At 42.9% G+C, this 12871-nt stretch overlaps 1 protein-coding gene across 2 annotated transcripts in view; it reads right to left on the bottom strand.

Moving 5' to 3' along the window:
- Positions 1–12871, bottom strand: part of ACOXL (acyl-CoA oxidase like) — a gene marked incomplete at its 5' end in the record, with an annotated part of 295548 nt that overhangs the window by 10347 nt on the left and 272330 nt on the right. For both annotated transcript variants that reach the window (XM_081265193.1, XM_081265194.1), the window contains one exon: positions 10307–10408. In XM_081265193.1, coding sequence (XP_081121319.1) covers positions 10307–10408 — 102 coding nt within the window. The remainder of the gene's footprint in view (positions 1–10306; positions 10409–12871) is intronic.

The raw sequence follows: 12871 nt of genomic DNA, 5'->3' as shown, positions 1-12871 counted from the left end.
CAGATGTGGGTTCAGAAAAGTAAGTCCTGTGTCTTTTCTGTGCCTTAAAATGGGGTCACCTTTCCATGTTGTCTTGGTGTCATCACTAAGTGCTAAGTACTTGGAGGCCCCCAGAGGAAGGAGACACAGAAGTGTCTCATTGCCCAAATCCAGAACAAAAGTGAAAAACAGAAGAGTGAAAAGCAACTACAAACACATTTTATTTTATAAAATATAATACTAATTTCAAGCTAGAATATGAACTTATTCCAAAACGCCTAGGCTGGGGATCATTTCTGTTTCAAGGTCAGTGACTTATTTAAATTCTTGGAATCCTGGTCTAATCCACCCCGACCTTCACCATGACTGGCTGGACTCCGCTGAATTCTGTGTCCTGAAGGTCCCTGTCGTGTAACAAAGCTCCTCTGAGGTACAAATTTCACTGTGAGAAGTTCTGACTGTGACACTTGGGTCACAGGCCTCAGCCCAGAGACACTGCCTCAGCATCTCCCCAAGGAGTCTGAGCTGATGCCAGAGGAGAGTGAGTTCAGCCCTCTCCATGAGGGCCACAAGTCACCCTTGAGTGAAGGAAATGGAATGACCCATCTGCCGCAGTCTGGCTGCAGCAAAATACACGGGGGTGGGGGGATGTGACGAGCAACTTGTGTACATTGATACAACAGGAGTTGGAGCCGTTTATTGTAGGACGGGAGGGGTATATATACATTCCACACAGCTTATCTTAATTAACATAAACTAGATACAGCAGTCAACCAATAAGGAATCTCCACACTTAATGGCTCCCTGGCGTTACTTCACAAACCACTCCCTCTGGCAAAATGCCAGGCGCCATCCAGACTTGTTTACAGACTCTAACAACCCCTCTTCACTTCAGAGACACAAAGCTCTACTGTGGGACAGGAGGGCTCCCCAGGTGGCTGCCATGTGGAAATTGCAGGGGTGGGGTAACCTTGCTGCCCCTTTTACTGGCCAAACTGAAGAAACCAAATCTCACTTTTTCCCCTTAACCTAGTGGCATGGCCTGCATTATCAGTTCAACTAAGCATTTTATGTCACCAAGGGGCACACAGGGGTCCGGAGTCAGGGGGAGGGGAGAGAAGAGGGGCCCCGTTTGCTTAGCACGCTCATTCCCCAGCTCTGTTTTAAGGTTTTTGCTTGGGGAAGAGAAGACACAAATTCCCATCAGTGCCTGCTGTCCCCTAGAGGTGCACCAGCAATCCTACAGAAGCGACAGCAAATTAAAGCCAGTTCAGGTGATGGTTTCAAATCAAAGAGGATTTTTAAATGTAGCCAGTTCTATTTCCAGTGTGACCTTTCCAATCCCACCCTGGCTCCCTGACCTTGGCCGCCACAGGAGCTGTCCTTCCCACCCCAGCAGCTGAAGTCACCACTCGGCCTGGAGGACACAGCCAGGGAGGGCTGCCTGTGGGCAGCCAAATCAGATGGGCTTTACTTTTCACTAATTCCTTACAAAGAAAAGCAAAAGCCTTGGGCAGTAGGGAGGCTGAGGGACAGAGAAACCCATCCCCCTTTCCCGCCCCTGTGAACATTTTCAACACGCTCTGCCTGAAACCTCAGTTGGTGCTGCTTGGATTCTGACACCCCAACATCTGTGAAGCTGCCTCCATCCAGGTGGTTTGAGGAAAGGGAAATGAAGGCTGGGAATTGTTAAAAAGAGATGTTCAGCACCGCGTGGAAGACAGCCGCAGTGCGACTGTAGGAGGGAGGCGCACGCACCTTTCCAAACCGGGGTCCAGATGTGGAATACAATCTGCGAAGCTGAGGTTTAAGGAGACTGATACTCCAGCACTGTCTTTCCAGTATAGAACTCTTCCCTACATTTTTTCCCCCTGTAATGTTTCTTCCACTGTAAATATGTTGCCACTAAATAATGTCTGCATTTATGTTCTATGTTTGGTTCAAATGAATAATTTGAGTGAATAAGTATAATGCTGTAACATAAGTGAACAATAATAAATAATGTACGTAAATGTAATAAATGAGCATAATCCGTCTTATAAACTAAGGGAGCCCAGCAGCATTCTGGTTTGGGGGCTGTTACCTGCACACCTTGGCACATTCTTACTTCAAGCTACGTGTCCTAAGAAAACAATAGCCAATGGCCACATCTACGAAGAACTACCCAAAGGACCCATCCATCAATGGGCTGGCATGATTTTTCCTACTCAATGACCAGCCATTAGATGGACAGAACTAAAACCAAAACTCAATTCCCAGTGGTCATTTTAGATTTGAGCAGACACAGCCGAGGAGCCCAGGTTGCAGGCTGTCAGCAGACTCTTCCCAGCTCCTGCTGCCGCTGGGACCCTCAGCAGCTTGCCCACACAGGAGAAGAGGAGTGGTCTCTCTCAGTGGGTCAGACCAAGGCTTCTGGGTCTCACACCTGTACCCACCTACCCAGCAAGGGTGCCAAACAGGATGTGAGCTTGTGCTGGTGAACAGGGCTTCACCTTGCACATCAAGGGGCACATCAAAATGAAAATGTAAGGGGCAAGGGAGAAAGACTCCGGTGAGCGCCAACAAGGATGCTGTGTCGAGGCAGTGACAGGTCATGATTCAAATAGGACAGGAAGGCAACAACATTCAGATGAAGAGGTCAGAGTTGTTGGCACAATGTAAGCAAGTATGGAGGGGAGTGGAGATTTCCCGGGGCACAGGCACGATTGGTATGTATTTTGTCTTTTCATGGATGGATTTGCTGCTCTTGTAGGCCATTTCCCATGGCCCCCAGGGGCAGGAGGGGGTCTGCTCCCAGCTGTGCCCATCCTCCTTGCGCCCTCCTGCCTTCCCCAGAAGGCCTTCCACCCCTGCAGTCCACATACAGTGCCACTGTTGAGTTCAAGACAAGAAACAGAACCTGATTCAACGTTTATCTAGGTGTTCTTTCCACCACACCGAGTAGGGTCCTCTTTTGATTTGCAACCCACAACCAGGCTGTGGTTCCTTCAATACTCATAGACTGAAAAGCTTCCTCCTGCGTCTGTTTCTTGGTGTGAGCTGACCACATGGCCACATGTACTTGCTTCTTCTCCATTTGTCTTTGAGAGCCACATTCCAGGGCTGATGGGCATGGACAGGGCAGGGCAGCCGTGCCCAAGTAGACTTTAAAGGAAGGTATAACATGGAGACGCCAATGATTCATTTGCATTAAAATATACCAATTTAAAAGACTGAGATTTTTTTCCCTCCAAGCAAAATCAAGTTGGTTTTAGTGGAGATGAGCCACTGTGAACTGTTGGGTTATTTTCTTCCTGAACATGAGTTTCAGCTGAATATTAGTCTATAAGGCTGATAATTATCTGAAGCAAAATGAATATAAAGGTCTAGGTTAATGATGACTGAAACAGAATAATGTGGGGACCTTGAACTTTCCAAGAACATAGAACACAATTATTCTATTCATACCCCTGCAAAAACACAGAATGGACAAGACTTGGGTACCTACTACTTGGGAGTGGTATTGTGACGCACCCAGGCCCCGCCCCTGGACCACTATGAACCTGGGATGAGGGCACCGTGGCAAGTAGTTCCTCCTACTCCTCAGCTCTGGGGACATGGGAGCAGCTGGGGACACTGGAGTCCAAAACCCACCCGGGAAGCCTCAGCTTTGAGGCTCACTAATTAAGAAGTGAGTTGACCTTGGATTCTCAGAAGCTGAAGGGCAGTAAGAGCTGATCCCATGGAAGGGTGCTGCACCCCAGGGGTGAGTATGGACCTGTGCTGTGAACACTGATGTTCCAGACAGAAGAAAGGCAGGTATGTGGAGGCTGGGTTGCGGGGCTTGAATAAAACAAACCCAATACCAATTCCTTGACTTCTGGGCCTCACCTGGACAACAGGGCACTGTGCTACTTTCCGAACTTGTGGATGGATTTTGCCTTCTTTGGGATACCAGGTGGGCCTTCGGGAAAACATCTGAACTCCTCAGGAGAGTCAGTGCTCTGTAGGGCTCCAGGTAACAAGAGGACGAAAAATGGATGAGGCCAAGAGTAGGAGGTCAGGTGTTAGGCTCGCCTGGGATGCGGACAGTCATTTAACTTGTTTGTTTCTTTTTTTGTTTTGTTTTATACAAGGGATTGAACCCAGGAGTGCTCAACCACTGAGCCACATCCCCAGTTCCCCCTCTTTAAAAAATTTTTAATTTTGAGACAGAGTCTCACTACGTTGCTAAGGGCCTCATTAAGTTGCTGAAGCTGGCTTTGAACTCGTGATCTTCCTGCCTCAGCCTCCTGAGCTGCTGGATTCCAGACGTGTGAACCATGCCCTGCTTGGTGCATTTCTAATAAGTAATCTATAGACTTTCTCAGAGTTCACCAATTTTTCTGCCAAAACCCATTTCCTGTGCCAGGAGTCCATCCAGGGTAATAAGAGCTCATTTTCCCAAATGAGAAAACTGAATTTTTCCTGAAGGCCTTTGCCATTTCTAGCATTCTTAACACTCATTTAATTGACAGCCTGATGGTGGTTGAGGAGGAGATAGGAGACGATGACAGTAAAAACCCTCCTTGGTCCCTTTCGATCCACGATGGTTTCAGTCTTTCATGCATTGCTGGTTTTGCGGGTGCTGGTCAGGTACTGTGTGGACCATCTGCCAGTCTGGCGCTGTCTGCTGTATTCTGATGGTGACTGGACTTGGGTTATGGGGAAGAGGGAAGTGCCCTTCTCACCATGTGACATTGGGGGGTCCAAGCTGTGAACGTTTCCTACAACTGGTGACACCAACCTTGCTCATTTGGTTGAGGTAGGATCTGCAGGGTTTCCCCTCCAGAAAGTAACCATTTCCTTATTCCCACTCTCTTCTTTAAAATACAAGCAACCCATCAGGTTCAACCCACACTCAAGGAGGCAGGAGGCAAGTCTCATTTCCTGCAGGCAGAAGTACCCACACGGATCATTTGGAATTCTTCTGTAAGGAGTACTTGTCTTTCCCCTCCAATTTTTTTCACTTGTTTACTTAACTTTTTTCTGTATCATTGTGGACTTGTGTTTAATTATTTTATACTTTGAGTTAAGACCTTCTACTACATGGTTTATTTAATTATCAGATTGTTCTAGCTTCTCTCAGTTGGCTTCTTCTTGCATCTCTTGAATGTACCCCATTATCACAGGTTTGGGGTTTTGTTTTTGTTCTAGTACTTTCTTATTTTCTGGCTGGAGGACAACCCTCTATATTCACTTCCTCAGCCTTAGAATTAGTCATTTTCCAAGAACCCTGGTTCCTTATATTAGCAAATCATATTAGAAACCAAGAACTGGTATGCTGGTTGGCTTTTTGTTGCAGTGACAAATACCTGAGTAAACACTCCTTGCAGGAAGAAAGATTGGTTTTGGCCTCAGAGGTTTCAGTCCATGTTGGCCTGCTCCACTGCTTTGGGTCTGAGTTTAGGCAGGACATCAGGGTGGAAGGGTATGGAGGAGGAAAGCTGCTCAGCTCATGGCAGCCAGGAAGGAGAAGGGAAGAGAGAGACAAATGACTGGGACAAGAATCAACCTTCCAGGACACCCCCCAGTGACCTACTTCCTCCAACCACACCCCACCACCTACAATTTCCACTTCCTCCCAGTAGTCCATTCTGCCACCTATTGGATCGATGATATAATCACCTTGCCAAAGCACCACCCCTGAAGATTGCTGCATTGGATATGAAGCCTTTGACACAGGAGCCTTTGGGGACACTGTAGAATCAAGTCATATCAACTGGGCAAAAAGCATTCTTGTTTTTGCGACTAATGTTGATTATTATCCATGTAAATTAAATGAAAAATATTTGGAGTCAGAACGATGTGGGTTTTACCCAGCCGTGCTGCTTTGGGCAAGTGACTTTGCCCCTGACCCCAGGTTCTTCATCTATATGTAAGAGCAATGAAAGTCATGCATGGGTTGTTGTGGGATTGTGTGGAATAACATCAAAGGGATTTTCTGTTGTTGTTGTTTTTGTTTTGTTTTGGGACAACTTTTCTCTTGACAATAACCAAAATATTTAGAAAAATATATGAGAAATATCTTCAAAGCATTAATAATCTGACAAAACAATAAAGTCAAAATTGAAACCAGTGAAACTCCATATCATATATAACCACAAGAATGGGGTCCTAACTAGACTAACTTAGACTCCATGTATGTATAATATGCCAAAATGCACTCTACTGTCATGCTTATCTCAAAAGAACAAATTAAAAATTTTAAGAGAAAATGGGTACCTAAAGAAATGAGAAAACTGGGCTGGGTGCGATGGTGCAGGCCTATAATCCCAGTGGCTTGAGAGGCAGAGACAGGAGGATCCTGAGTTCAAAGGCAGTCTCAGCAATTTAGGGAGGCACTAAGCAACTCAGTGAGACCTGTCTCTAATAAAATATAAAATAGGGCTGGGGATGTGGCTCAGTGGCTGAGTGCCCCTGAGTTTAATCCCTGGTACTCCCCACTAAAAAAAAAAAAAAAAAAAAAAAATGAAAAAGAAAAAGAAATGAGAAAACTGGAGTTCTCCTGAAGGCCTTTGCCATTTCTAGCATTCTAAACATTCACTTTGAGAGCCTGATGAGAGGAATAGGGGACAGGGGACAATGACAGTAAAAGTGCAGAGCCAGTCCTGAGTAAGAAATTGAAGAGAAGCCCCTCAACATTATTGGCTGGGAAGCCAAAGAACTATAGTCCTTGGGTGGATATAACTTATTACCTTATTGTAAGTATGTGAGTCTGAAGAGCTTCAAGTCCTGAATTTGGGTTAAGTGGATCTCAATCTGGGAGTGCCTTCAGAGGCCTCTTGCAAGGGAAGTAACTTTAATTTGGCCTCATAGAAATCTTACAAATCATTTCTCAGAAAAAATGACTAGCACACAATAAAAGAAAAATACCAGACACATAGCAGAAGCAACAGATTAAAAAAAAATAAATAAGCCTATAAAGACTTAAGATATTGAAATTATTTGCTACAAATTAAAAAACAACTATATTTCAGTATATAAAGTAAAAAAAAGGCAATATAGAATAGTTTTTGAAAATAGGAAACAAAAAAAGTGGCCTGGTGATTTAAAACAAAACAAAACAAAACAAAAAACCAGAATTTTGAAAATAAAATTTCCAGTGACTAGAGTTCAAAATTGGGGGGATGGGTTAATTAGCATGTTAAAGGCAACCAAGGAAAGACTCCATGAATGTGAAGAAATACCAGGGAAAAACACGTAGACCACACTCAGGAACACCAGTCACCCTGTCTCTTTAATCACTCTTATTGAGCATCTTCAAATTACCAAGCTTCCCAGGCATTTTAGAAAAGTTGCTAAAGCTTTCTTGAGATTCCTTCAACAGGGTGTGGTGGATGTCAGAAAGGAAGGATTTGAGCCATCTTACTAGTACTCTCTTTCCTTTGGGGACAGTAGAAAAGCCCAGATAAGGGGAGAGTGCCCAAAGTTGTCCAGTCTGAAATCTGACAAAGAGGACTTTAAAACATTCTATGGGCTTGAGCAACCCATCCCCATCCCCCCAGATAAAGCTATTCTGGAGAAACTTGCTCCTACGCCCTATCTCCTGAGCTGCTTCGAGGAGCCAGGGAATAATGAGTGTGGAAACCATGATGCATCTTGCACCCTCTGGGAATCCAGCCATCCTGAAAACACTGGCCCACGCTGAGGCCATGGTACAGGGAGGAAGCTCAAGCAAGGCCACATGGTAGGGGACAATTGCTCAGCAGCCCACATCTCTTCCTGCGGCCCCAGCTGGGGTGCAGCACTAAGAGCAGGAAGCCATCTTGGACACTTGGCTGTGACAGATTCCATGCAGAACAGAAGAACTATCCAGCTGAGCCCTGTCCAGCTTGCAGAATGTGAGAAATAACGTGTGGTGATTGTTTTAAGCCAGAAGAGTTGGGGGTCATTGGTAACTTGGTAACACATGACTGAAATAGCATTACATGTACTTTTCTCCATAATTGAAGTTTTCCTGAAAAGGAAAAGATTTTTTTGAGGTTCTTCAGGTCCACTGTAGTTTGCCTTGCAAACATGTCCAGATTTTTCTATCATTGGAGACCTCATCAGCCTTGTCGGGGGGGGGGGGTCAATGGCACTGAGTCACCTCCCCCACTTTACCTTCAAGATCTAGCACAGGGTGACATTCACTCCTGGGACATCTGTGCTCTGCACTCTGGACTGATTCTTGTGGCCAAGTTCACTGGAAAACCCGCACTCCCCTGTGGGGGCACTTGGGTTTTTGAAGTTGGTTTTGTGCCTGCAGGCCTACTGGGCAGCCTTGCATGCAACCTGCCTTCCAGCTGTGTCAGCAGGGTGCCCGCAGAGGCAGGGCTGGGAGGTACTGAGACGCACTTTACTAATGGCTATGCTGTCTGGTACTCTTTTTCTTTTAAAAATTTATTTATTTTTAAATTTGTTCTAATTAATATGACAGTGAATGCATTTTGACACATCATACATGAATGGAGTATAAATGCTCATTCTTCTGGTTGTACATGATGTAAAGTTACACAGCTTGTGTAATCATGTGCACACATAGGGTAATAATGTCTGATTCATTCTACTCTAATTCCTACCCCATGCCCCTCCTCTTCCTTCACTCCCCTCTGTCTAATCCAAAGTACCTCTATTCTTCTGTAGCCACCCCCAACCGGTTATTGTGAATTAGCATCCACATATCAGAGAAAACATTTGGCCTTTGTTTCTTTGGGACTGGATTATTTTGCTTAGCATGATAGTCTCCAGTTCCATTCATTTACCAGCAAATGCCATAATTTCATCCTTCTTTAAGGCTGAGTAATATTTCAATGCATATACATGGCACAATCTCTTTACCCATTCATCTGTTGAAGGGTACCTAGGTTGGTTCCATAGTTTAGCTATTGTAAATAGGAGGTCCTGGAATAATATATACCAAGCTCTGAAAGAAAATGGCTGCCAACCAAGAATTCTATATCCAGCAAAATTAAGCTTCAGTTTTGAAGAAGAAATAAAAACCTTCCATGATAAACAAAAGTTAAAAGAATTCACAACTAGAGGGGTTGGAGGGGAAGGGAGGAGGCATGGGGTTATAATTGATGGTGGAATAGGATGATTATTATTATCCAAAGTACATGTATGAAGACATGAATTGGTGTGAATATATTTTATAGACAACCAGAGATATGAAAAATTGTGTTCTACATGTATAATAAGAATTATAATGCATTCCACTGTCATATATAAATAAATAAGTAAAAAAAAATCACAACTAGAAAGCCTGCACCAGAATATTCTCAACAAGATATTCCACCAAGATGAGAAAAAAAAGTGAAAACCAGCAAAGGAAGGAATTACACTAAAGGAATAGTCAATCAAAGGAGAAACTAATTCAAATTAAAAACTAGAAATATAAACCAGAATGACTAGGAATATAAATCATATCTCAATAATAACCTTGAGTGTTAATGGCCTAAATTCATCAATCAAAAGACATAGACAGGCAGATTGGACTAAAAAACAAGACCCAATAATATCCTGTCTCCAAGAAACTCACCTCATAGACAAAGACATCCATGGACTGAAGGTGAAAGGGTGGGAGAAGACATATCACGTGGGAGAAGACACATGGACCATGTAAGCAAGCAGGGGTCTCTATCCTCAGAGCAGATAAAGTGGATTTCAAGCCAAAGTTAATCAGAAGGGACAAAGAAGGCCATTTCATGCTGCTTAAGGGAATAATACATCAATAGGACATAACAATCGTAAGTATTCATGCCTCAAACAAGGGAGCATCTGTGTATGTTAAACAAACCCTTCTCGATCTCAAGAACCAAACAGACCAAACACAATGGTCCTGGGTGACCGCACCACCCCTCACACTGGTACTCTGTCATTAGAGGAGCACTTGGCAGTGTGTCTCTGGCTGCACCTTCCTTTTCAGGTGTTTGCCAGATGTCAAACTGAATTCTGTTGTACCACTGACATAAAAATACCATCGAACTTTCTTCTAAATATGAAGAATCAGTTAATAGGTTTGGGGAAGAAGTAGAAAAATAAAAATAATTAATGCTTTTTTTTCCCTTAACACCAAGGTAAGAAAAACACAGTTCCCTTTTCTGTTTTTCATGTCAGAAAGCTCATGTGTGGTGAGTCATTCCCTTGTCACTCCAACCCCAAAGCCTAGTGTGATCGTGGCAGGCAGTGAAAATGTGCATGTGACATCCCAGAGGTCTCTAAATCCATGAGGGGAAATGATCAAAGATTGGCAGGACTGTTTCCTAAGAAAGCAAAGAGCCAGGCAGATGCACAAAGGGTTTCTTCTGCACGATGGAAAACTTACCTGATTCCTGATCCTTTTGCTGGCCCTGGGAGTCAGGTATTTCTGTTCTAAATACCAGGCCCGCTCCTGAAACACCAGCTTGGTTCCATATAACAGACAAAACTGAGGGGGGAAGAGGGAAGGAATGGAAAAAAGTAATGTATTAGGAAATGCAGACTCAGGGGGCAAAAGGGAAATAACATCATATTACATTTCATAAAACCATTAAACAATCTCTTAATGTAAAATGTCCACATTTTGGATGTGCAGTATATGTTTTAATTTTTAAAAACAGTCTACGGAACATTGAAAGCAGATATAAAGTAGAATGAGTAGTATAATGAGCCCCCTGTAAACAGTCCTCCCAGCTTAGGGCATATGAACCCACGAATGCATTACAATCCTTATTACACATGTGTCTATATCTGTATCTATATCTATATTTCTATATATCTTACTTTGTCTAAGACTTCATTCTGTTCTCCCCCACCCCAGCCTATTTAGAAATCCATATAAAAAAATTTTTAAAACATGCATGTAGTTCTGTTTTCTTACCATCTCGTTTGATGAAAGACTAACCTAAATGTACATTCTGAATAAGACCATCTTGATATTTTCCATAGAGCATGGTTTGATTAAACTCTCATAAATAACAGCATTCTTCATTTACATTTTGTTTCAGTACGCTTTCCCTATTACATTTTTGGGACATATAGAGCTCCTGCATGATATCATGGGCACCCACCAAGCAACAATAAATAAATTTTACTGTAGAAAGCAGTGACTTTGTATTTAATTGCTTATTCATCCAATTTTTAATATTTGATAACCTTAAATGACACAGCAGTGGGGAGCGTATTATGATGGACCAGCTCCATCCCCAGATTCCACGGTTGCAAAACGTGGACATCTTGCTTCATCCCCACCCTCCATTGTCCCTTATGTATTACTGTGGGACAAACCTCAGTTGTATCATTTCATCCATAAACTTCTCACTGAAAACCGATGACTCCTTAGAAGTTGAATAATCTCAATGTCAAGTCAAGCAACCACAAGCCCCTCTTGTTTGGAAGCCTCCAGTGGAGAAGATCTTCAGGTCAGAAGACAACAAGTCTTCTATGGATGGTCAGACTCAGGAGTTGTGTGCCTCACAGTCCTGTGGACAATACGGTCCCTCTTTCCTTTCTTGAGGTTCTGGGACATCCTTGGGATGGTGTCATTATGAAGAGGCTCAACCACTGGGTCTTCCTAAGAAGTGTCAGGGTGGCTTAGCAGCCCTTTACAAAATGACCTTGCCATGGTCTGGCTGTGGATGCTTTGCTAGTGACAGCAGGGAAGGTGTCAGCTCACCCTGCAGATGCCATGAGAGTCACTGAAAGATACTGCCCTTCGTCCCCCAAACAGATTCCTATAAAAACAATAAATTGTGTACATTGTGTGGCCAACTGAATCACAAGTCTCTCGGTGAACTTCATATACACTCCAAAAATATCTTCTAGGGGATCCTAGATGTGGAAAATTCACCCTTGTCACTCTGTGAGGTGGGTGATAGGAAATCCAGGGCCATAGAAGTAAGTGTAAGGCTTCTTAGAAATCATCTCGTTCACTTCACCCAATCCAGAATCCTACATCTGCCAGCGTTTAACAACAACAACAAAAAACCCTACACATCCATGTTAGGATCAATGAAAAAGAGCTAATAATTTCTTAAAGTATGGGCCAGATGTAGGAGAGGGACATGCAGAACCCGGAGCTGCTACTGAAAATCTTAGCAATATTTTCCACATCTTCACGTGGTCTTTCTTCCTTCATGATTCTCAACCTTGGTAGAGTGTCACCTTCCTGTCACCACACAATCTCCATTCTTGCACCATCTTGGACCTGGTAGCTTCTTCTAGATGTTTAGTTTTCTTCTTCAAGGGAACCCAAAGAAGCAAATGCAGTGTCAGTTTTCTCATTACTGCAGTGTTTGCAACTGTCCAGAAATTAGACTCTGTACTTTTATATGCAAAGTAAGGTAGAGTTTGCTTTTATTGTTGCAATATCTTTTTTTTTTAAATAAATGAGTGTAAGAGTATCATGGATATTTGGTGTCTATCAAACATTTGATCATTTGACATTCTCACTAAGCCTAGACCCTCTGAACTGTTTTCAACTTATATATGTGTGTGTGTGTTTATAAAATTCATATATCTATATCTATCTATAGATAGATATAGATATAGATATAGATATAGATATAGATATAGATATATACATATATGTATTAGATAATCCATATATAAATATATACATATGCTACATAATTATATGCCACATATAAATATGTATTATAAATACACACACAAACACAAACATCCTTAAGGGGAAGATCTTAAATTTGTTCTTTTAAAGTCATCTTGTTGATATGACCTACTTGAACCCCTCAAAATCTCTATGAATTGTGATTCAGTCACCTGCTATGTCATGTCATTTACAAATTTGTCAAGCCTTGCCCACCATTTTATGAAAACTCCACTCTTTAAATTTAATAACCAGGTTACTCAAAGATACAGTCTATGGGTTCTGGTTCTGGGTGACATAAAC

Source organism: Spermophilus citellus (assembly GCF_964194105.1).
Source record: "Spermophilus citellus genome assembly, chromosome: 13".
NCBI lineage: Eukaryota > Metazoa > Chordata > Mammalia > Rodentia > Sciuridae > Spermophilus > Spermophilus citellus.
The sequence above is the reverse complement of the archived record's forward strand: the minus strand, read 5'-3'. Positions and strand labels throughout refer to the sequence as shown.